Source organism: Perissodus microlepis, chromosome 12 (genome assembly GCF_051167445.1).
Source record: "Perissodus microlepis isolate ML-2025 ecotype Zambia chromosome 12, ASM5116744v1, whole genome shotgun sequence".
NCBI lineage: Eukaryota > Metazoa > Chordata > Actinopteri > Cichliformes > Cichlidae > Perissodus > Perissodus microlepis.
In genome coordinates this window covers 2,593,424-2,619,236 of record NC_140472.1, presented here as the reverse complement: position 1 = coordinate 2,619,236, position 25,813 = coordinate 2,593,424, and the positions used below count along the sequence as shown (strand labels likewise).

The 25,813-nt window shown below is 41.9% G+C and overlaps 1 protein-coding gene across 2 annotated transcripts in view; it reads left to right on the top strand.

Annotated features, from left to right (window-relative positions):
- The window catches only part of zdhhc8b (zDHHC palmitoyltransferase 8b), a 57,792-nt gene that overhangs the window by 29,506 nt on the left and 2,473 nt on the right, over positions 1-25,813 (top strand). For both annotated transcript variants that reach the window (XM_084947027.1, XM_084947028.1), the window contains exons 2-9: positions 15,316-15,437; positions 18,491-18,648; positions 19,886-20,058; positions 20,211-20,313; positions 20,870-20,961; positions 21,842-21,974; positions 24,564-24,669; positions 25,662-25,768. In XM_084947027.1, coding sequence (XP_084803153.1) covers positions 15,316-15,437; positions 18,491-18,648; positions 19,886-20,058; positions 20,211-20,313; positions 20,870-20,961; positions 21,842-21,974; positions 24,564-24,669; positions 25,662-25,768 — 994 coding nt within the window. The remainder of the gene's footprint in view (positions 1-15,315; positions 15,438-18,490; positions 18,649-19,885; positions 20,059-20,210; positions 20,314-20,869; positions 20,962-21,841; positions 21,975-24,563; positions 24,670-25,661; positions 25,769-25,813) is intronic.

The following is a 25,813-nucleotide window of genomic DNA, read 5'->3' as shown; positions in this document are numbered from 1 at the left end:
AACATGAATGAGCACATTTCTCGAAATAAAAAGTGCTCATAAATTGAGGAAGTCATTCTTTTATTGATGGTGATTTTAAACATCGAACCTTTAACCCACGGTGGCTTTCTTTGGCTTCATCAGGGCCTCCTTCCTTTTGGTAGGAAATGTTCTGGTTTCAGTATTATTTTTAAAAGATGACGGCAAGCAAAAAAAAAAGAAACCCAAAGTGCAGGCTACAGACGACTTCATAGTGAAACCTTCAGAGACCTGATAAGGAGATCCACATGTGCTCTCGGTCGTCCAGATGGATAGTGCAGCTATCTGTTCAGGGATGCATGTGGATTCAATGCACACGCAGGACAGACACATGACCACCACACAGTATGCTTTGTGTGAGTGTGGCCTCATACCAGATTTTCGAGTTCAGGATTGAAGCACTGCAAGATTTTGCTTTTGCAAGTGTGTGTTTAGATTTTAGCAGATATCACATTAGACCAAAATGCAGTCGTGCTTTTAGAAATACACAGTTTTCTCTTTAAACCTTGCTCGATCTCGCCTTTACAAGCGTGAAAGCATTTCTGAACATTGGCATTATTTTAGAAAATGGGATATTGGCTGCATCTTTATGCATTCAGCTCTAATTGTTTTCAGAGAATCTGCTTGCCCCACCTAGCAGACTCAAGGGGATTTTTTTTGGCTGGCTTCAAACAGACTAAATCACAGATGACTCTACTCCACCTATAATTGGGTCAGCATGTGTATTTATAGACAGAATGTCTTTCCAAACCCATTAAACACAAAACGGAGCTAGTTGCACTAAGTAGCCTGAATTGTGCGCTAAGTAAACAAAAGCTCTCATCAGTTTCTGTCATTAGGACCAGTTAGACGATCACTGAGTGTAAAACACAGCCTCTGCCTAAGCTGCTATATTTCTCTGCCTAGCAAAGGACTAGAAAATAATTCTTCATCTTTCTCATCTTCTCCAGGGATGCACAGTAGTAACAATAGTAGATATAGTGAAAGAGAAAAATGCATTAATCTTAATAAAGACCATCAGACTCTATTCCAGCATGTTGCCAACCTGCTACTCACCATAACTGTGTTGAGCCTTTCAGTAAATGATATGGCCAGGAATCACTTAACAATTCAGTAATGAAATCCCACACCCTTAATGTGAATGTTGTTATTGTAAAAGCCTAGCTACAGTCCCCCCCCTTATTGAATCAGTGGCAACTTGACATCAGCGTTTATCCCCGCATATGGCTCCTGCTGCTCTGACTCTCCAGCTCCTGTCTGCCACTGCTACAGCGACAAAGACCTCGACAGCCCCCCCCTAAGCGGATCAGACCTTACATATCGCACCACAATTTCATTAAGGGTCACAATTCGCAGGGCTGTCATGCCATAATAAACTCCCCAGTGCAACAGGAGCAGATGGTGCGACCCAAAGCATCAAGGGAGAGACATCCAGAGGAATCCCTTTAATAAGGGAAGTAGGCTGGCAGCCGGTGCTTTAGAAGATAGCGCCTGCCTTTTCATATGATGTTCGCAGGATCCTTTGGTGAGTGAGTGAAGCCAGATACAGAAACTGTAAATCGTGGTTTGGGCTTTTCAGGAAGTCACAGGGCCACGCTTTTCATTTTCTTCCGTCCAAAATGGTTTAAATCAGTTTCAATCAGCAGGAACCAAGCCTACACATTTACATATTACATTCGTACAAAATCCTTTTCTTTTTATCCTATTACTGCTGAAAATCTGAAATTCATTTTAAAACATGAGGGCTAAAACACATGGTTGCTATGATTTATCACCTTTATTTCTCAGGGAGTTGGATTAGTGGCGTCATGTCATCTTTTTGGTTCTTCACCCTGTGAACCCTAACACACACACACACACACACACACACACACACACACACACACACACACACACACACACACACACACACACATATGTGCAATGATCAGTTGTGATCAGCAGTGCCACGACTGACATTGCCACAGGTCACGCTTTTAGCCCAGGCTCCTCTCTCTGCCATCCGTCCTTATTATACTTTAATCAGCAGCTTAAAAAATGCTCCCTTGGAAAGAATGGATGCTCAATTGAATGCGCTTCACAGGAGGAGCTCTTATTTTTGATGGTAGAGCATAGACGTCGTGAGGGTTTAACGTCAGTGTCCTATATTTACGTCTGTCCAGCGGCGGCGAGTTTGCCAGCGAGGCTCACTAGGCACTGGCGTGTGAATTGGCACTTGATGTGAAAGAACATATTGATGCTCTCTGCTTAAACGCTAACACTGGTGTAGTATCAATTATGCAACTGTGCAGGGTAACGTTCAGTGTGTAAATGTGCCCAGTCATGTATTTGCCATTATGTCGTTCTGAGCTGCAAAATGCTTGCATTCAAGACAGTTCAACCCAGTTTATTGACCTTTCTGCCCTCTGTCTGTCCCCGTCTTTGTACTCAAGTTCCCAGAGAACACTGGTGGGATTCTGCCCCACGCTGCCAGCCTGTATTTCTAAAAGGAATCATTGTGTTGTCTTGTTGCACTCTGGTAAATCAATGGGACTCTTTGTTCCCCCTGCAGCATGTAGGACTTGGAGCCCCGGCCTGTACAGACGTCACGATTGGTGCCTGCTGTAGACCGAGTGCGTCTGTTTTTTAGGTTTTTTTGTACTCTCTGTCTTAGAACAGATAGTCACATTTCATCCCCGTCCCGGCAGATACAAGGAATGAACTATGATATTAAGATCTGCCATATTCAATCATCTCAGAGGTTTCTCCTTTGCACGTTTCCTTGCTCTGTACATCTCCACGTGCAAGCATGCTCATTCATAGGTAGTGTTCGTGTTTGCTAGGGCTTTCACATTTTGTTCACGTGTCAGGGCGTAAATGCTCATTTTCATGTTTTTGTGTTTGTGTCCCTCAAGGCCTGCAGCTGATCTAGATTGCCTCTCTTGCTGGATTAAAGGGGGAAAAAAAAAAAATATTTTTTGACAATGTACAATTAAAATCCCAGCAGATGTGAAGGGGCCGCTGATGAGTTTCTTCAGAGGGAGAGAGCAGAGAGGGGTGGGAGGCGCGGAGACGAAGATGAAGGAGAAGGAAGAGGGGGTGGTGGGGGGCACTCTTTAGGGAGGTTTAGTGAAAGCACCTGCCTCAGCTCTGGGACTCATGATGGATGGAGAAGAACAACTGAGAGGGGGGAGGTGGGGTGGGAGCAGGTTTGAGCTTGAAGTGAAGGACATTTTGTCCTGCAAATTCTTCCCTTTAGCCAGTTTGGCACACACACATCAATTCAATAAAGACACAAAGGTGCTCGGGATGGGGTTAATTCATGTTATACCCAAGCAATTCCTTTGAATCGTCCAAAGTTGATTTTTTTTTGTGCCTTCCTCAAGTTCAAAGATCCTGAAATTTGATTCAATTCTCTCATTTAAACTTCTGAACCTTGGCTACGACTCAGTTTCCCCTTTAGGTGACTTGACTTTAAATCTGCTTCTTTAGAATACGACATCAATAAATCACTGCTGCATTTTTTGATACATAACTGGCACAAAGAAGCAACCACACTGACAGGTTCTGCATAGTCTCAGCTGGATTTCCATCACATCCCCAGTGACTGGTTTTATTTAAATTTGCTTTATTGCACAGCTTTCTGTTAGTGGTGACAAATGGGATTGTGGGGCAGTGCTGTTTTAAGGAGACCATTTTAAATTTTGTGATGTGTATTTATTTATTTATTTATTATTTTTTCCAGAAATGAGATGAGGAAATCAATACCACTCTGAGGTATGTCCAATAAATAAGAAGCTATAGTGAGGCGGGGACTGCTTTTAGCCTCCTCTGTTAAGATGGATTTATAGAAGCAGCTGGTGGGCAAGATAAAAAGTTCCTGACAAAAAACAATGAAGTTAAAATAACATTTTAGATGAGAGTTCTAATGTGAGTATTGTACAGTGAGATATTAAGTTGAAGTTTATTTGTTTGTTCTTGCTGGTCCTTCATGTTTAATGGTTCATCTCGCTATCTAATTTTGTGTATTTCATTGTATTTTTACATTTTTAAATAAAAGTACAGAGATGTATGCTTGTACCTCACAGTGAAAAAAGCATGCAATTTGTTATTCCCTGTGCTGGTGTCGTTCCTGCATCACCGTAATTATGTTTGTCCAGGATCAACACCAATATTGACCAGTGACATTCAGTTAGCGTTAGCCAAGAAGTTAGCCAAAGCTATTCAAAACCATTGTTAGCAAACCAACATGAGTAACCTAAATTTCGCTAACAGCGAGCCTAACTTATTAACATATTAATATTATTGTACAAATTAATAAAGTCAACATTTGAAATGCTTACCATTAGTTCCAGAGGAGAGTTTTGAATAAACAAAGGATTTTTTTACCCCCAGCATTGCAAAGCTATGACATCAGAACAACATGATTGGACAGTTGCAATGTTGATCCTGGACAAACATTATTATAAGGATGGTCTGCTCCCAGGCCTAGTCTGTCATAATATATATAAGGCATGTGGGCAGCCTGAGAGAAAAGACTATTATAAAGCCTTCTGCCACACGAGTGAAAGCGCCAGTTAGATACAGAAGTTTTACGCTACACACGAGGAACGTACACTCTGGTGTAAGTGGGGAAAAAGCTTGTCTACAGTTTGTGGATGCTGTGAAGCTGCAGTGTTTTTGTTTAGCAGGTTTCCTGTGCTGTATAATATACTCTTTATAAAGACAGCAAGGTAGTGAAGACACGTCAGTCATCCTTATTTACGGTCTGTCTGCTGTACTGAAACTCCAGAACAGTTTTGGGATGCTCTCATGTGTTATTAAAACTTGCTTTTTTTCAAGCATTGGCAAAAATAATCACTGAGATATTTTCTGAGCTACTTCAAACCTTATGTAAACATTTAATTGTAATATCATCTTCTTAATGTTTGTCAGGGCTGTTTAATGGCACTGGCTCATGTTGCAATGTAAGATAGTATTTTGTACTAAAATATATTCAGCCTGAATGTGGATGCAGTTTTTTTCCACATCTGTCAGCTCTTTTATTGAAATGGAAAGTACTGCATTATAAGCTGCATATGGACTGGATGGATCACTTAGGATTAAAAAATAATAATATTCCAACTCTGGCTTAATATCCCAAAATATTATATTTGGGGAAGTCCAGTAATGCCTTTAGGCCTCGAATGTGTTAAAGGTGAGCAAAAGGTCCATATTGCTCCAAATGAAAGAGCTGAAGTTTTTGAGCCTAGAGACTGGATTTGATTTAGCACATATTGAAATGGAAAGAAGCTTTAGGGACCGCTCCAGAGAGAAACTTTTAGAACACAGGGAAGACGTTAATTACGTTACCATGAATATGTGGGCTGGACTTGGTTACATTTTACAATATCACTGCTAAGTTGGGTTAGTCTCTTTTCTTTGGCATTTTATACTTTAAGCAGAATCTGTTTGGTTACTGCCTCTGAGGTCTGGTGTGTTGTGGAAAAGAATAGTTTAATTTCTAAAGAATAATAACTCCTTTGATCACTTTTTGCTGGTCAAGTGTAGCTTCTGGTGGCTAAAATGGATATATGCACTGTGACAACCCCTATTGGTTTCTGGGTGCTGCATTTTGAAACTTCAGTGTTTTGGCCACTATTATGTTAGGGTTTTTTTACCTAGAAGTTGGCATATCTGGACACCAGGGTGAGACACTCTTTGATAGGATGCTGCATCTGTAAACTGTACCAGAAACAGATATCTGTTTAGTAGTGCTATTTAACAGACTAGCAAAATAATAGAAGAAAATTATTCAGGATAGTTTTTACCATACAGTACCGCACTATTATACCACATATTTCTACTAGATGCAGATTGAGGTGAAGGCTAGCAGACAGCTCTTAGCTATAGCTGCCTATTGCACTGGGCTCACTTTTTGCTGTTTGACTAACACTGCCCACCAAAAATAAGCTACTGGATGCAAGAAACATGGCTGCAAGGAGGACTATACCTGAAACAAAGAAATGTTCAGTGTTAGGTCTTTTCCCCACAGGAGCATTTTATCACTCTGAGCAGCTTCTGGAAGCTGGTGTGTGTGCACAGGTTTCTTTGAGATAATTCCCTCAAAACTTAACCACATTAACCCGAACCATCGGTTGTGAGGGAGGATGTGTATGTGTGAACATCCCCTCTTGTTTTATTACCAGTCCCATTCATCTCTGCCAACCTGTGTGTGTGTGTGTGTGTGTGTGTGTGTGTGTGTGTGTGTGTGTGTGTGTGTGTGTGTGTGTGTGTGTGTGTGTGTGTGTGTGTGTGTGTGTGTGTGTGTGTGTGTGCGTGTGTGTGTGTGTGTGTGTGTATTAAAGTGATTGATGAACAGTTCATTAGGTTGATGGGCTCTGCAGGGGCAGACAAGCTATCAGCCACAAAAGGTGGATTTCAAATACAGCAGAATTTGCTGTGGCAAGATACCAGATGCATCAGCGGTTTGCAATGGCTATTTCCTGGAAGTGAATATATATATATATATATATATATATATATATAAATAAAATATAATATTAAGCCCGGTGTTTGTTTTGGGCTTCAGCCCAAACAACATGGCAGGACTTGCATCATGCTGATGTTACTGTTTGTGTGTTCTAGTTCGAGCCATGTGTTACAGTGTATTTGTGTTTTTAATGTGTCCTGTTTTCCTCATGAAACTCTCCAGCACCTCCACACGATATCTCCGGCGGGCTAAGAAGGCTGCTGTGTTCACTTTGAGAGGTGTGTGTGTGTGTGTGTGTGTGTGTGTGTGTGTGTGTGTGTGTGTGTGTGTGTGTACGTCCAGCCCTAACTTAGCCTCAACTTCCTGCAGGAAGGGAAAGGAAAGGAGAATTGCACTGACCTCACTGGTGTGGATGGAGCACATTGCAGATGGCGCACAGAGATAAATAGCCATAACAGTGATAAGAGAGCCATAGAGGGTGCGGTTAGAGAGAGGAGGAGAGGGCACATTGTGCATTAAGACCTCGTCTTGCTTCCTAAAACTTGGACAAGGCTCGGGCTTTATCTGACTTTTGCATTGTGCCTGTTTGTTTGTGTTGCTCTCTGTTTATCTGCATGTGTGTCTCTGTAGATGCTGCTGTATTTCTGGAGTACCTCCTCAGGTTTCAGCTAAGATCTTCTTATCTCCTTCTCGCTTCTTCTTAGAACTGTTGAGTCAGCCGTGTGCTGGAAGGGATTTGGCATTGCTGCCCTCTGCTTTGGCTACAAATAAATTTGCATTTACCAAAGAGCATTGACTGGCCTCTGTCAGCGAAAAATGTTTGATAAAATGCAGGATGTATTGAGTTTCCTTATTTGGTTCATTTAAAATTGCTAAACATCAAACTCTCCTCAGTGTTCAAATTCAACAAAGGCCCTCACTTGCTTTTCCTGAGCTTTCAATTGCATCTTTTTCCTCACTGATAGCACTAGTATCTTACAACAGTTTTACAACAACAACAAAAAAGAACATAATCCTCGAGTGAAAAGACTTGAAATCATTACAATACGTGATATTATTACATAACATTGCAAAGTTATGACTGAGGTAATAAATCCAACGAGAGCGGCGCTTTTGTGCCCCACTTCTGTGAAACCAGGTCCCAGTTTGGATTTAGGAGACAAACACCCTCTCTACTTTTAAGATTAGGCTTAAAAGTGTCCGTTTTGATAAAGCTTATAGTTAGGGCTGGATCAGGTGACCCTGAATCATTCCTTAGTTACACTGCAATAGGCCTGGGTTTCTGGAGGCTTTCCGTGATGCACTGAGATTTCTTCATCACCTTTTTTCACTCACTGTGTGTTTATACCCGAATTTGCATTTAATCATTAGTTACTATTAATCTCTGGCTCGCTTCCACAGTGTGTCTTATGTCCTGGCCCCTCCCCTCACACTCAAACAGTCGCGCTAGATAGCCGCCGCTCCCTGAGCCTGGTTCTGCTGGAGGTTTCTTCCTGTTAAAATTATGTTTTTCCTTCCCACTGTTGCCATGTGCTTGCTCATTGTTGGGGTTTTCTCTCCATTATTGTAACATAAGGCACCTTGAAGTGACTTTTGTTGTGATTTGGTGCTATGTGTATATATAAAATTAAACTGAATTGAATTATCAACATTATAAATAAACTGAATGTCAGATAAACACAATAAATTCCTGTGGTTCTCATGCCATTGGCTGTAAAAGATGGATGCAACTCATCCTTCCCGTTGTATCGACTGTGCAACACTAATGGTCCAGCACTTAATTATCTGAAAATAGGCCACAAACCAGTCTGAACGACTCTGTCTGTCGCCTCTTTGCGTCATAACTCTTGAAACTCTTGGCCACACTTGCAGGCTGCCATGTTTGAGACTTGGAATAAGAGTGGCTGGGAATGTGACACAGGGCAAGCAAACTTCTTGAGACATTGCTTTCCCTCCGTACATATCAGCCTGGCAACTGAGTGAGCAGACCAATGGCGTGTCTATGTTAGCAGTATCCAGCCGCTCATACATGCATACACTTTGCTACTCTCTAAATAACCCATAGTTACAGCACTTCTCTTGTTAAGCCTCGGTTTCTTTGGCCCCATAAGCCTCATTTATAACAAATGACCCATGGCACTGTACTGGTTTCCAGTTTCCCAAGGGGTGCCTAAAGGAAAAGAAGAAAAAAAAAACACACCCAATAACGACAAAATAGCCACCCATGTGTCATCACTTGGACAGCCCACACAATCCAATGCATGCACATGAGTGTGTTTGTTATGCCAGTTTGGTACACATGTCATTGCCAACAGTTTTTCATCAGGAAAAGTGACTCCCATTTGATTTATGGGATTATGAGAGCACATGTTGTTGACTTGTTATTTTCCTGTGGGAAAGATGAGTACGTTTGTAAAATCGTTATTGGGGAAATTAACAGTGAGATTGACAAAGTATTGTAATGGTTTTTTTTCTTAATACAAAGACAGTGAGTGGGCAGAAGAGTGAAGATGAGGCAAACACACACTGTCTCTTTTCTCCTCTTCCATATGAAAATATTTTCATTTATCACCAAATGTCATTCATCTCCATCTGCCCCTACAAAATGCTTCCACACAGTAACTGGAAACTGTACCAGGGATGACTTTCAAATGTTTGTTTGTTTGTTTTTTTTAAAGTCATGTTTCACTGAAACATGAGTGTAAGCATTTAACCATAAATACTGAATTACACTGCTCTTTTAATATAAATATGAAATGAAACCATGCGTTGTAGCATGAGCCTTATACGTGTGGAGTCAGGCGACGCTTATAATAGTGTCACTGCACAGTATGCTTATTTATAACGTGATGTCATTTACTGTAGTAAGCTGGTTTGGATACTGTGCTTTTCTGCGCTGGGCAGCCTTCCTGCTGTCGTCTTTCTGTAAACAATCAAAATGGGATTTGTGAATATGCAAATGTAAAAGGGCAGCGTGAGGGGTGAAAAGCATTTAACTTGATTTCAAACGGAGCCCTTGTGCAGCCATGAAAATGCACGCTGGGCTCCGAGCATGCAGATGGCAAACAGTGTACCCCGCGGCTGCTCGGCTTCCACCTCTGCTCTCTAGTCTCAGAGTGAAGGCGACCTTTCCGCGAGGCTCCAGAGAAGCAAACACAACTGAAGTGTGTTTTCTAGTCTTTAGTATTGGTATTAATTTGCTAAACTCTATATGCCTTATAAGCATAAATAAAATCAAACACAGACGACTATTTTTTTTTAATTGATTTTTTAAAGTCAGCTATTGAAGACCACATGTTTGTTGTTTGACTGTGCTCACTTTAAGTCTCGGTTAAGACTCAGATCTGCTTACAGAGTTTGTGGGGAAGCCAATCAAGGAGCAGTAAGCCTCCAGCTCACAAACACACGGAGGGAGGACAGTTTAAAAATCATATTTATAAATCCGGTTATGTTTTTTTTCCCCTTGTACAAAAGGATCGGTTGTTAATTCTGAATGGAGACCAACTGGTCAGACAAAAAAGCAATGCAAAGATTTCACTTTGGCCTCTGCAAGCTTGCAGTGGTCACTACTCACAATTTTTCTGACATGTCACGCTAAAAGCAATGACTAGACCTAATTTAACTACATACTCTGAATGCGAGGCTGAGCGCCAGTCGGGCTGCTCTGCAGTTTGTAGGCAAGGAAGGAATAACTTGGGGTTAGAGGAAGTTTAATTTACGATACGCGCTCGGTCTGTGAGTTCTCAAACCGTTCTGCTTAACATCTGCAGTGAACACACCTCTGTTTCCACTGACAACAGGCTCGCTGCCGCTCTGTGTGTGAATACAAAGCTTCAGGGATGTGTTTGTGTTGGTGACTGGCAGCTCCTAAGGGAGTTAGAAGCGACTTATGGTGCTGTTCACGAAACCTATGAGGAGTAAAATTAGTCTGACAGAAACTGCATAGGAGGAAGGAACCGGCACTGGTTTGGCAGGTGGGATTCTGTGATGGACTGTGGGAACTGAGGTCCTGGGGAGATGATTGTAGATGGCATGTATGTAACAACTGAGATCAAGCTCTCACACTAATTTCCTTCATGACTACAGTTCTCTCACACTGCCTCTCTTTCTTTTTAAGTCCTAATGAAAATTTCCTTCCTAGGGGGTGAAATGATACCAGCCTTACAATGGATTTCGGATCACTGGGTCTCAGTAGGCAGTCAGTACAAGAACACCCTCCCTCGTGTGTCCCACTGGGTTGAGACTTAATGAACTAATCAATGGGTTGGTGTTCTCAGCAGGAGCTGAATACATTACTGTAAGTGTTCCTTTTGGCCCAGCAGCGTCTTCTACCGTTATGGGTGTAATTCCAGCGAGGACTCACTGTTCATGATGGCTCTGAGATCCAGATAAAAGGTGACATGAAAGTATTTTATTGTTCATGTCGTGAACATCTATCACTTATAACATTTTGACACCATAAAATATCAAAAGTCAGTTTCTGTCAGGTTTTACACGTGTAGTTCATCGAGCATTACTGTGAATGAATCAAAGACGTACTCTGCATATTAATCCGTCTTATTCACATTCACACAGACGACCGCGTCTTAAAAATGTCCATGTTGGACAAAGAAAAGTGCCACCTCTCAGTATCAGTCCCCAAAGCTCTCTATATTCAGTCAGCTTTCTCTTTGATGGTTGTTCAGACTCTGCCCTCCATTTCTCCCAGTGCTACTAAAAGAGCAGATTACAGCAACTTCAAAGGGAAGGCTGTTTTTTTTTTTTTTTTCTGCTGTGATCCAAAAGAAGGAAAATGAGGGACAGATAGATCCGAGTAGTCAAATAGCCTTAGGATATGTAGTGGATACCATATAGATGCTTGTCATGGTAGGTGATTGATTGTCACAGCACTGTTTCAAGCTTCAGCTGTGACTAATGGACCAGTTGAGCCATCTTAAAAATCATCAAATTCCTCATCAAACACATAATTACTTGACAAAGACTGCAGTGGCTTTTCCTCCCCTCTGAGGTTTTCTGGATTTTAGGGGTTTACCTCAAAAAGTGTTTCACTGAGCTTGTGCTGAATCAACAGACTCAAGCCTGTGGTTTTCTTAAGACAGGATTTGTTTTTCTTCCCTTTTACTTTTTTCTTTTAAAAAGACTGCTGAGTTATCATCACCATTGCTGTTTCCCACCTAGATACTCTGTTGTTATTGTTACACACAGTTTTGGTTACGTTTGTATATCATTATATTATCAAATGATGTGTATCTATTAAAATAGTTTCATGTTGGGTTTCATGACTTTCTTCCATAAAACCATCCCAACATTTGCGTCTTTACTTTCTCCCTCTGTGAGCAAATCCAGCTCCACGCACTCTCAAGCTGTCCTCGTTGTTACCAATGTCCTCGTTGTTTTCAGATCCCGTAGTGACATAATTTTGTCAAAAGCACATATCAAGTAATGATGCAGCCTAAACGTGGTAGAGTCGGCAGACATGGGGGCCTCTGCTCTGTTCAGAGGGCAGCAGCAGCACATGCGTTTGACAAAGTGGCAGATGAGCTGCACAGCTCTCTGTCTGTCTCCTTTTTGTTTCTCTCTTTTTAATGCAAATATAGATCAAATGAACAACTCAGCAGTTGTCGCTGAGCTTTGCATACATGTGATTTTTGTCCAGTGATTTCACAATGATAAAATCGGGACTTTGAAGTCTGGAAAATGCTCCAAATATTCCTCGTTTTTTCCTACTAAACTGTTAACTATACTACACTGAATTCAGCTGGATTGAATTACAGTGCATGTGAATCCAGACAACAGCGAGGATGAGTTTTGACAGCTAATGCAGCGGCGTGGCAATGCGCTGTAATTCGTGTCGTGTAATTATTTATGGTTTAGAAAACAACAGCTCTACACTTCTAATTGTTTTTGCTCACGTCTCAGTATGGTTCCATTAAATCACCAAGTAGTTCTGACCACCCCAAGGCCGTTTGCATAATCGTTCACCAAACATGTGAGTCATATTTAAAGAGCTCATTTGCACTTTAACAATGCAAATGTATGACGGCAGAGTGGAAGGTGCGCTCTTAGCTTGCAGTCTGCCTCCTACAGACTTTCTTCCTTTGCTGTTCAGCAGGAAACTCACATGTGTAACCCGAGGAATGACGGGTGGATTTACATTTAAGTAGGCATGCATGGATGGGACCTGTAATGGTGGTAGTAGAAGTGATTTAGAAGATGTTTGCTGTGAAAGCGCTCATTGATCTGGCTAAGGTTAGTGAGGAGACCGCAAGCTGCTCTGCCAGCATGGGAGCGAGCTGTGGGCTATTTCTTCCTAATCCTGTGCTTTTATCTCCCTTTTCATCCTCATCTCAGTCACGAGACGAAATATGATTTTAATTTTACTCCCTGGTATAGACGTTGACTCTGCACCTCAGTGTCTGTGAGGTATTCGGCCGCATGCAAACTGCTGTTTTAAATGCCGATCGGCCTGGAACGCTCTCCAGCTCCTGTTTGCAGTAGTTTTAATCATCAAAAAGATTCCTGGACTTTCTTCCTTTTTGGACTTTAAGCCACGATGGAAGCAAACTCATTACTTTACTGCCCTTTTGGCAGAAAAAGCCCTTTCAGCTTAACAAATTATCCAAGCTATTTTTTTTGTGGACATTTTTATTTTTATTTCTGTATTTATTTGCCTCAGTTGAAGTATCATGGCTACACTTAGCGTGAACACTGCTTACCACGCAGGGCTGATAAGCACTCTGTTGTTATTTGTTACTCCTACACAATTAACCAATGTCTGTGTGCTTAATTAGACTTTCTTTCAGTCACATTTTCCTCCCACGCTGTCAGCTCCCAGGTTCCTAAAATGGTTGCTGTCAGCTGCACTCCACCCCCCCACCCTCCTATCTGACTCCACTGTATCACACACTGCACAAAAATACATGATCCCTTGACAGGCAAGTAAATTGGGATTTCGGGAGACTGTGGGGCTGCGTCCCGTTTCTCTTCTTTGATCAATTTTTTTAAGCACTTGTTGACACAGCATAGTAACACTCACTGCAGTGTGCTGAGTGAACGTCAGTTCTGCTGAGATGTACTTTGATGTTATTGTCTTGTAAAGGAAGATATGTGCAATGTGTGTTTTCAGAGAATAAGCAGGAACAAAAATCTGTCCCTTGTAAGACTTTGCCTTATATCCTGCATTTCCATGTCGCAATAAATCGCTCCACCTGTTTCCGATTTTACATGGATAAAGTTAACTTAGGTGCCAGCTCTTTTAGGATATAAGATAAGATAAGATAACCTTTATTAGTCCCACACGTGGGAAATTTGTTTTGTCACAGCAGGAAGTGGACAGTGCAAAAGTTATGAGGCAAATATTATTCATAATATTATATATTATGAATATTTTTGTGGCCATTTTGAAAACTTCAACTAGACATCTAGTTATAGACTAGAGTTAGCAGTAATATGATGCAACAGTGAGGGCGGATCAACCCAATACTAGCTCTAACAAAGCTGAAGAGGACTGGATGTGTGAAAGGCCATCTCGTCCCTGTTAGCGCTTCTCTGTTCTCGGTCTTTTGTAGAGCCATGGCTCTGAATAATTCAGCAAAGCAACAGCAGACTGGCAGAGCGGGAAAGGAGATAAATGGATTGAAGCTGATCTCGGGACACGAGTACAGGAAGGAGTTTTTGACGTCACAATGAGCTGGGGAGGCATGTTTGGAGATTCAAGTGTTTGTATCTGAGTCGTGTGCCAGCCGGCCGTGAGTGTATTAGTCATCACTTAGAGTGAGAGTCTCTCTTTGAACCCCCACACCCCAACCCTGTGAGATATTTCATTAATTCATGAATCCTCTGTGAGTTTCTGACCTGCAGGGTCTCTGTGGTATGTCCAGCTGTAGGTGTTAACACATCTCCATTCCGATGGCGTTTCACCTCCAGAGAGGCAGTCGGCTTGAATCGTGACACCCCAGGAAGCACACAGTGTCTTGACATTTAAGTGCAGGTGACTGAGCAGAGCTGTGAGTCTTACTCAGGTGTCTCCACACTTGAATGTGTCACAGCCCTTATTGAGCTATAATTTGCAGGCGGTGGGGAAGGTCGGTTTGATGCAAAATGTTGCTCATCGAGGTTTGGTGAGAATATTTTTAGCCATGCTAGTGATGGCTTTTGGGTGTGAGTGTTGTGGCTGGAGTATTTCTAGCTGATGCATTTATTGGCTAGCAGATCCCAGTGCAGACTACATCAAGTTTAAAGTTCATTGTGGATGAGTAAGACATCAGCTGTTGTGCCAAGAACTCAATTATTTTAATTGAACAGTAGCTACTATTAAAGGCAAGAGTTTCAAAGATTTTAGAAGATTTCAACCAGTTTGGGGTTTTTGTCAGCTTTGATTGTTTGGGCACAAAAAGCTGATGCAGGAAAAAGCTGTACTTGGACTTTAGTGACTCACTACTGCCCAGCTTATGTAACTGTAAAGTGGTGCGCTGAGTGGAGCCGCATAATAAGAAATCAACAATTGTTCTTTTCCAGTGAAGAATTATTTCCAAACAGAAAGATACAAATTGAGTTCAAAGACAGCACCTCAAATCCTCCTCATCGGGCTTTTATGTACTCGTGTTAAATGGACATTTTGTTAGACACTGCCCTGCATCGTTACTCAATAGAGGCTCATTCATGGGAAAGTCTGTTTTCTTGCAACACTTTTACCTTTGCTGTTACTTTTTACGCGGTTATGGTAAAGACAAGAAGGGGAAACGCACGGTTGATGAAAATGCAGCGCTGTTTAAATGTTTGTTACGATGTGCTGCTCAACACACAGGAAGGATCCTGATTGTCTTTGTCTTGATGTGTGTCTCTAGGTGCCCCTGGTTGACTAAAGTAATCTCGCCCGCTGTGCCTCTCTACAATGGACTGGTCTTCCTCTTCGTCTTGGCCAACTTCAGTATGGCAACCTTCATGGACCCTGGTGTTTACCCCAGAGGTTTGTACCGACGCGAGGAGCTTTGAAAATGTTTTGATCACAGTCTGAACTGTAAACTTTCTAAGCAAAATCTTATTACAATATTTATCTGCCATCTAAAACATTAGTGTCTGTCATAAAGCATGTGCACATAAATGTAAGTGCTACATGTAAGTAATGGGTAAACTCTGCTGAGTCCCCATTTAGAAGGTGCTCTTTATTTCTTTTCTTTTTTTATAGCACCACATTTATCAGAGAACCACCCTACAGCGTTTCATTACCCTATTATCTGCCTCTTACAGTCTACCAGCTTCACACGCAGGGCACTGCTGGAGGTTATACGAGCCTTCATATTGCACGGTGTATTAAGTATCTTTCAGCTGTTCAGCCTGTCAAACAAGCTGCACTGACCTCTGCTCCTGATGCAGGCAGACTCCTGAGTCTCAGCCATAGTGGGTACTGATGAATTCACCCATCCCTGGACATGTTTAATTTGCTTCTTGATGATAAGGACCTTGCTTTAGAGAGTCTTTTCTGCTCATAAAGGGGAAATGATTAGTAGGTTGTGTATAGTGCCAGTTAGCCGCCTCCCCAGGCCATGACTGTAGCCTTCTATAGCAGCTGTCTTGTGTTTTATAGACTGGTGGCAGATGAGTTTTTCTAAGCACTTGATGTTATATTTGTCAGCCAAATAATAATATATGTGTCATCAAGACTGTAAAAGTAAAGTGCAGATTGAGGTCATGGACAGCACTTGCAATTTCCCCCTTTTTTTGAGGAAGCCACTAATTGAGGTGATGGACAAAAAAAGATGACTGGGGCTAATGAGGCTGTGCAGTTATTAAGTTCATTTTTCTGAAGACAATTAGAAAGAAACTGAAACTTCAATAAAAATGCTAATGTTGTAGTTTGTTCCTGTTTAAAGGGAGTTTTCCTTCCCACTGTCACCAAGTACTTGCTCATAGGGTGTCGCTTGACTCTTGGGGCTTTCTCTTTGACGCGACTATTATTGTAATTTGGTGTTACATGGTTTGAATGCAATTTTATTGAATTGAATTGAAGTACTAGGCCACCTATGTTTTACACCTACAGGAGCTGGTTGGCCATGGAAACACAACACCTCGATGCACAGTTTTTGTGTTGTTGTTGATGCCGGAGGAAGTTTGGAAGTCTGCAGTAATTGCGACAACAGAGTGCTGAGACTTTTCTGGATTATAAGCCTCAGCACTCTGTGAGCCCGCTCTGCAACTTTATATGTTCTGTCACTTCTTGGCTGAGTTGCTGTGGTTCTTTAACACTTCTACTTTGCAATGAAAACACCTGAATTCAGAGATTAAGAGGTGTGACCCAACATTTTTGTCCATGTAGGCTACGGCATGTGTTCAAGTGTCCATTTTTTCACTCAAAGAGCAAAGATAATTTCATGCCCACTAACAGCCAATCATCACTGACCACAATAGTAAAATGTTTCTCCTTCACTGTGTTTAATTTGCCAGCTTCATGTCCTGTAAATATGCACAGTTCACCCGTTTGTGAAGGATGAACATCTGACAAAAACATATGCTGACGGTGACGATGCGCTGGGAAAATAAAGTGACTCACAATTCAAGAACAAATTGAGCATTACAACCTAGAACATGAATGATGTTCTACGTGGCCTTCACACTGGCAGCCTTTCAAGAACAAGCATTCAGAGCTAATGAAATGTATCTGAACATCACGGCAGTTAACATAAAAAAATGATAAAGAATCACACTGTAAGTACATACACACAATCAGCTGCAAATAATAAAACTCCTTAAACAGTTCATACATATTGAAGCCCAGACACAGAATTTTAGGGGGTGTTCTGCTGTGTGTGGCTGGTACTCAGCATTGGCAGTGGATGTTTTGGACCATGTGGGTTGAGGGTCGTGGCATCTGTGGATCAGGCTTTCGAGGATGCTCAATAGGACAGGGATGTGGGCTATCACCTTGTGCTCTCTGTTGCATTTCTCGAGAACAATCCTAAAAGGTTTTGGAGTGGCAGGTGTCAGGGGAAGGTGGTGCCACTGGGGTGCGTTGTTATATTAAGGAGAGGAGTTTGTATTTAGTCTACAGCAATGCTTAAGTGGGTCAATGCTAGAACCCAATGTTTCCTAACAGAAGACTGAGATGATAGGTGCCATCCACTTCATCAGTTTGACAAAGGCGGTGTAGATTGTACGAAACAGGCCAATGCTTTGTTACCGAACAAGCTCAGATGGAGCGTTTGGAGGAAAGAATCTGTCAGAGGAGATGCAAGCCTAACTGCTGTTTGTGTTTGCTGGTTTGGCAGGCAGCTTTGCTTCAAAATCTATTTGAATCGACTTGAGAGCCATAATAGCAGAGCAATCTCCCGCTATGGAACTGTTTATTTCTGTGCTCTACCTTTGCTTCTTTCTTGCTTGGTTTCCTTCTGCATGCGTGTACTCAGCTACCCGGGTCAGTTATTGCTGTACTGTGAAATTATTTTCTGAAGTTGGAGTTTCATGCAAATTGATCAAATGTGCTCCTTTGATCAGATGAAAGGCATGTTGCTTTAGTACAGCTCCACGGTAAAAACAAAACAAAAAAGCTCTCAGCTGCAGGAGTTGTTCCGTTTTTCTCTCTGCAGAGACAATAAGGAATACTTTGCGTATGCCATTGCATTTCTGCTTGTGGCTAACAGTTGCAGTTCATCCAACAGCAGAGTCGGACACTGGGAAAGCTCATACTGCAGTTTGCAAAGTACGGGTTTAATTATCTTTTTATGTCAGATAAAGCAAACCGATAATTCTGCCATGGTTTGAGGTCTAACTCCCATAAAAACAAATCCATTTTAAGAATGTATAAACTTGTGTGAAATAAAGCCAAGTCTCTTGTTCTACACAAGTCACACAGTTGATCAGCTCAAAGCACACCGAATAGGTCACGGGTTTGCTCTCTGCAGACATCTAACAGCAGGGTGGGCTTCGTTTGAGGCGCTTCCCTCGTGTCCCTGTCAAATGGAATCATAAAGCACAACCACGTGTCTCTTTCTGGGTTTGTTTGCAATGTCTTCTTCTCACCCACAGCGGACGAGGACGAGGATAAGGAGGATGATTTCCGGGCACCGCTCTACAAGAACGTGGAGATCAAGGGCATTCAGGTCCGGATGAAGTGGTGCGCCACCTGTCACTTCTACAGGCCGCCTCGCTGCTCGCACTGCAGCGTCTGCGACAACTGTGTGGAGGTGTGTGTGTGTGAATACAGAAGCATGAGTGCAAACAGAGAGAGTGTGTGTGTGTGGGTTCACTGCATATGAAATCTAAATATGCATCAAGGTCAGAGTAACATAAGTATTTTATCAAGAATCTGTCCAGTTGGCATGTTCAGGCATATTTGATATGAAAAATAATGCAGATTTTTTCTTTTTTGCATATATTTAGACTTCCTGCCAAGGATTAAAGCGGGGAAACAGCATTTCTTATTATCTGTGTTTCTGGCAAGAAAAATGTCATCATTAAAGATTATAATTACTGGAATAAATATAAGCTTTTGGCAGCTTTAACAGTAAAATACTGTAAGACTACACATTGGTACACACACAGAGGCATAAAAATACTCAGGGACATCAGATATTAATACACACGATGCAGAATTAAGCAGCTTGTATTCCTGCATGTGTTTTTCTTCTAGAAACTGGAAAAAGGGGTCGAATGTTTGATGATCAAAACAATGGGATCAAAACAGGGATGTAGATGAATTTATGTCTCAGTAAGATTTAGGACTACCGGGAAATCACACATGCAATAGGCAATACAAGACATTTATTTAAGGCGCAGTGTGATTCGGAGTTATTGTTTACTGAAACAACGGGAGTCATAAAACTAGTTTCCAACTAAATTCCCAAGCAGTGCAGAACAAGGAGAAGAAGAATGAATGCCAGAGTTCGAGCTGTATGTATGAGGTGGACTGTACCTGATGATTAAGTGCTTTAAAACCTGCATTTTTATTTATTTCTTTTTCTGGCCTCCAGGTTCCAAAAAGAATTCTGACTGTGGAGATCTATGAGAGAAAAAAAGGTCCTCAGTCAGAAAATGTTTTCCTAAAAACTTTATGTTCTCAGTCCCTTCTATCAAGTCTTTTTTATAACAGAGCATGATGGTAATTTAGTAAATTATAGTCCCAGTTACAGTAAAATAGACCGTGAAGCTGTCTCTACGTGCAGTGTCCTTGATTTCTCGGTCACATGCCGGCAACAGCAAACACGCTCAACTGGTTGCTAAGGCACAAACAAAGGTGATGGTGACCATGTCTAGCTTTTATTTATAATTTATGTTCATATGCCTCAAAAATAAGCAGAGTTTTAGCATTTGAACCCCCCCCCTCTCTCTGAACCAACTGTACCGTCATGACTTACTTACATTGTGTGGGTTTTTTTTTTCATTCTTAAAACCTTAAAGAGTTCTTCTTCCTCCCTTTCTCAGGACTTTGACCATCACTGTCCCTGGGTGAACAACTGCATTGGACGGAGAAACTACCGCTACTTCTTCCTCTTCCTGCTGTCGCTGAGTGCTCACATGGTGGGAGTGTTCTGTTTTGGCCTCATCTTTGTCCTTGATCACAGAGAAACGCTGGGAGCGCTGCACACCACTGTCACGTATCCTTACACTTTTGTAAATCCTACAAAAATGATTTTGTGTTATTAGCTTTAGATTCTTTATTATTTCTTGTAAACTTGCTTCCTTGTATCGTGCATATATGACTTGCACTGTGACCTTACATTATTATGACCTTGACCTTTGTGCTCAGTTTGGTAGTGATGTGCATAGCGGGTCTTTTCTTTATTCCAGTCATGGGACTCACAGGTTTTCACATGGTGCTCGTAGCTCGAGGTCGAACAACCAACGAACAGGTGAGGAGATGTTGGCGCTGAAAAGGAACGTGCATTTATTATTCAAACAATTAGTGCTGTTACTGTTTATTGGTGTAACAGCTCCACATAGAACAAGAAATTAGAAAGTAGTTGAGCATGTTAAAGGCAATAAGCACAGACACACTTAAGGGAATATCACACACAACACTGAACAGCGCAGATATTCCCGTGCGAGATGCCTTGTGAATGCATTTTGGGTGTGTGTGTTCACACTTATACATCTTTGTGAGGACCAAAAATTCAACTGTTACTATACTTGTGGGGACCAACAGTCCTTTACGGGGCCCAAATTCTTGGCCCCACAAGTTTGAATGTGGTTTTAGTGTCAGGGTTACAGGTTATGGTTAGGGTTAGGCATTCATTTTTGATGGTTAGGATTAGGGTAAGCGGCTAGGGAAAGCATTAAGTCAATTAGATGTCCTCACTAAGATAAAAAAGGCAAGTGTGTGTGTGTGTGTGTGTCCATTCTCTGTATGTTGGCCATGGCCTTGTGTTTACTTTGCTGCCAGCTGTAAACCAGCATTTTGTTCTGCAGGTGACGGGCAAGTTTCGTGGAGGAGTAAATCCTTTCACCAAGGGTTGCTGTGGCAACGTGGAGTACGTTTTATGTAGTCCCCTAGCACCCAGGTAAGATGCTTCACTATGCTGCGTGTGTCCATAGTATGGGTAGCTAATACATTGTAGAAACTGTCTTGTCTTCCTGTTACATGCAGTACATCAAGGCAATACACGTGCATATGTATGCCACAGCTTACTCATGTGCCCAACAAAACCCATGAAATCCTGTGTTATCACTGCAGTGGTAACACAGGCCCTTACGTGTCTAAGCACATGCTCTGAGGTTGCTACAGAGGTGTTCTGCCTGAAAGCAGCCAGCAACCCTGGGGGGGGAGGCAGATGGCTGAGAGAATTGGCTCACTCTGTAGAAACAACAGTTAATGGAAAACGGCGCGGAGCTAGACAACCTGCTTTTTGCTCACACGCACACAGAGCATCACTAAAACCCGCCCCATTACATCCTATTGGGATGAGCCCCATCCCATAAAAATCAACAGTGTGACTGTAGAGAGACAACAACAGGTGGGGGTGAAATGTTGTGTGGTTGCTGTTTAGCTGTTGCACAGGCCCTGATGGGATCCGCTTTAATTTACTGAATCAGTGACTCGTATAACATCGAACCTGACTGGGAGTGAATGGTCTGACAGCAAAATCATTATGTTTCCTGTTTTTATAAAGGCGTTGATTACTTGAATATGTCTCGACTGCTCAGAAAATATGGAACAGTTTTTTTTCCTCCTCAAGTTTCCGCAGTGACGGCCCTGAAAAGCCAGCTAGACGTGCGCATTTGTGTGTGAAATGTCTTTTGTAAACCATGCAGCAAGTCAGTTGGGACACCGGTGTGTCAGTGCATCACAGAGAGGCTGACGTGCGTTGATAATGAAGTATAACTTTCAGTAGATGACTGTAAATAACCTGTTTGTTAATGTGCTGTAAATGTTTCATGAAGGTACATGCTGGACCCCAGGAAGAAGCCACACGTCAAAGTTCAGCCCCCGTTCATCAGACCAGATCTCTCAGACAGGCAAATCACCATCAAAGTCAGCGACAACGGTATTCATAGCACCATCATCAGCTCCAAGGTGACTAGCTTGCACTTACTAGGGAGCTTTCCCTTGTTCCTCATGCCCAGTCCTTTTTCTACTACAGAGGACACGTTAGCGCGATAAAGCAGAGCTTTAGAATATTATTTAACACCTTATAGACGGACGACTCAAATGGGGAAAATTATTTGAGTTCAAAAGGATGTGGTGAGTCTGACTAAATGTAAAAGTAAGCATGTCTGCAACTGATTTGCAAATCTCACAAACCTGCAATAGAAAACGTGTTCCACATTTGATGTCAGCAACATGTTGGGACAGTCCCATGTTTACTGCTGTGTAGAATCCCCTCTTCTTTTAACAGCAGTCCGTAAATGTCTGGGAACTGAGGAGACCAACTGATGCACTTTTGGGACAGGAATGTCGTCCTATATTTGTCATATAGACGATTCATATATTTTTTTGTTTCATGATGCATCAAATTGATGAAAGGTCGGGACTGCAGTCGGGAGAGTTTAGCCCCCTGTACTCTACTGCTGTGAAACCACTTTGTTGTAATAGATGCAGATTTATCGTTGTACTGGTGAAATATGGAAAGACATCGTGTGGGTGGGAGCATATGTCCTCTAAAACCTGACTTTCAGCATTGATGGTGTGTTTCCAGATGTGCAAGCTGGCAGTTATATAGGCACCGGTCCACCTCCTTACAATAAGAGATGCAGGCTTTTGAACTGGGCGCTGATTGTATGGAGGTATTTAAAACGAGCATGGCCCAGAGAAGACAGAAGAGTTTCTGAATCATGTTTGCATACAGCTTCTTCTCTGCTTCTTTGATAGAGCTTCAAATCTGTATTTGCATCTTGTCCCTTGCACACAGATTCCTCCAGATTTCCTGAATCTATAGTACTTACTGTAGACGATTAAATATTCTAAGTTTTCAAAGGTTTCATGTTTTAGACACAGTGTTATTGCAGTTTAGTGAAGCTCCGCCCATTTTCATTTCTGAGGAACTCTTTAGGATGCTCTTTTTACACCCTGTCATGTTACTGACCTGTTGTCAGTAAACCTAAATTAGCCACCAAATGTTCCTCTAGCTGCTTCTTTTTAGTTCCAGCCACTTTTCTAGCACTTTTTCCAGCTTCCCAATTTTTTTGAGAACGTTTGCCACCATCAAATTCGGTGTAATACAGCAAAATGTCCCAGTTTAAGCATCTGATATGTTTTCTGTGTTCTAGTGTGAAAACAAATTGGCTTTATGAGTTTTTTCAAATCATAGCATTCTGCTTTTATTTACATTTTAAATGGCGTCCCACATTTTTTGGAATCAGGTTGCACTAGCATTTATCCAGGCCTGTATCATTAATGTTGAACTTCTGTTGTCATTAGGAGCATTGAAGTGCTGTGTGAGCACTATGGTGCACGCTACAACTTTTATAGGCACTAAAGATGATCCTCGTATTCATCAATAATGTATGGAGTGAAAAGAATCCATTTAGTATTAATCCACAGAGGACAAGAAATACATTTCCAGCTCTTATCCTCCACCAGTTACTGCCCATAACACAGAGACTGACAAGAAATCTCACAACAAATCTTTTTTTATGAATGCATACACTGATAACACTGCATAACAATATGGTTACTTTAATACTAACAAGACTTATGTCAACGTATTATTTTATTATTATTCAAAAATACAGCGGGTTATGCAGAGGATGGCACAGATACCTCACTTTAAATCTAGACTGCTGCGCACTTGCTGATAAATTCAGGGTGAAACACGTGCGTCAGAATGACTAAACGAATGAAATATTATATCGAGCAATTCATATTTAATTTGACCCACAGGTTAGACTAAACAGACTGAAACTTGTCTTTTTGCCTTTAAGGGGCAGATGAGATATGGAAAAGAGAGCAGAGGAATGACATGCCGGCTGGGAAGTCACCCTTGGATTGTCCCCAGACTCTGGAACATTTTTGTTCCTTATGTTGTTAACTTTTGAAAAATCCGAGTCGGCTTTCTTAAGTAGGCCTCGACTGAGCAGTTAATTTTATTGCAACTCCCTCTTCTTCATGTCTGGCTGAAGTTTTGTTTTGTTTTATTTTCAGTTAACCATGGTTTGTCGCATCTATGGTTTGGGAAGGAAAATATTAAGAGGAAAGTTAGCTTTATTACAATGGAGTAATTACTTCCTGATTTCTGTGCTTAGTCAGGGATCTTTCTGCAACTAGGATTGATTACTTGGATTTTCTTTTCTGCCTGTAACTTAAGTTCTTAAGAGCTGGCTGAGAGGTACTGGAGAAAATTGTATTGATTGCTAAATGACAAAGTCGTGTCATTTGAAGTTTGGTGCCATCTCGGCCTAATAATGCAAGTTTTTAAAGGGAAGAAATCTGCAGATGGTGACTTAAATAGAAGCACAGCTGACTTCCAGCTCAAGACTGCGTCAGCTGCTACCAGCATTACATCCCTTAATCTGAGAATCTTAATCCAACTCTGCTGTTATTTCTTTTTTCATTTTACAGCCACTACTAAGTATAAATTTAAACGTCGACTAGTTGCCATGTGCAGGTTTGCCACCCCGAAAACCCTCTGTGACACTTTGTGTTTGTCTCCTGTCTTTCGTGTAGTCCAAAAGCAGCCTCGATGGTTTAGATGACAAGGAAACCCAGCCGCCGCTGCCACCCAAAGCTGATAGGTACAACCAGCTTAAAAGCCAGATGACCTCCAGTGAAGGTAAGAACCACAGAAACAGCCCTGACTCCCTCTCTCTCTCTTTCTCCTGTCAGTCATCATCAATCCAAGTTCTTGTTCTTGTCACGGTTGCACCAAACAGCAATTCCCAGAACTTCCTCTGTAGATCACTAGTGTCCTGGTTTGGGAGCAGGCTCTAGATTAGCCTGATGAATGTCCCTCCCAGCGGCAGGTTGACGGCCTTTTTCACGCCTGGCCAGAAAATCAGCCGTGATTTGCGGTGAGAAGGCAAGCTGTGCTCTGTGAATCAGCACCAGATTTGTGGTACGATTCCAGGGTGAAGCATTACAACGTAAATCACCACCTTTTTTCGGGTAGGGGGGGGGGTACAATGGCAACTGAAAAATGCCTTTTGAAAACCATCCGTATAAACGACGAACCTACTGTGGAGGTACAGCTAAGGATTTTAGCCTCCATTCAGCAGTATGAAATGGTTTATAGTAGTGTTAAGGGCAGGTTTCTTCCTCGGATCTCCAGTGTCATGGTGCATTATGTCAGGGACTGAAAACTTTCTGCTCTTCCAAAGAGCACTACTGCTGCCTGGTGGTACTTCAGGTCACTGCGCCCGGTCTAGCGTCACCTCGCCTTTCGAGGCACTTTTCTGAACTCATAACCTGTGGACACAGGTGTTCTTTGCGTGTTTCTCCAAAAAGATTCAGGCATCCCCGCTGAGACATGGCTGCCTGCTAAAAGCACCTTCTTTAAATGCATTTGGGTTTTGCATTTTACTCAAGAAGAGTGTTGTTTTTCAGTGATGGGCAGTTGGCTGTTGCTGGACTCAGATGTGTTAAATATTAGTTACAGAACTGATTCTTCCCATCTGGCTATTCCAGTTAGTTTTGTTGTGTAGAAACTGTGATTGTGTGGTTTTGCAGAACTCTACAGCTTCTTATCTCTTGTCCTTATATACTATAATGTGTTGTTGCTTTAATCTGGAGTTTTTTAACACAGGGTTTATATTGTTTGTATTGTAGAGACTTCCCTGTCTGGTAAGACCCACCCATCCACTCCAGCCATGTACAAATTCAGGCCATCCTTTGGCACCATGCCCAAAGTCCACTACCACACTACAGAGGAGAAGGTAACGCATTAATGTTATTATCTATTATACATCTTTGTGAAACAA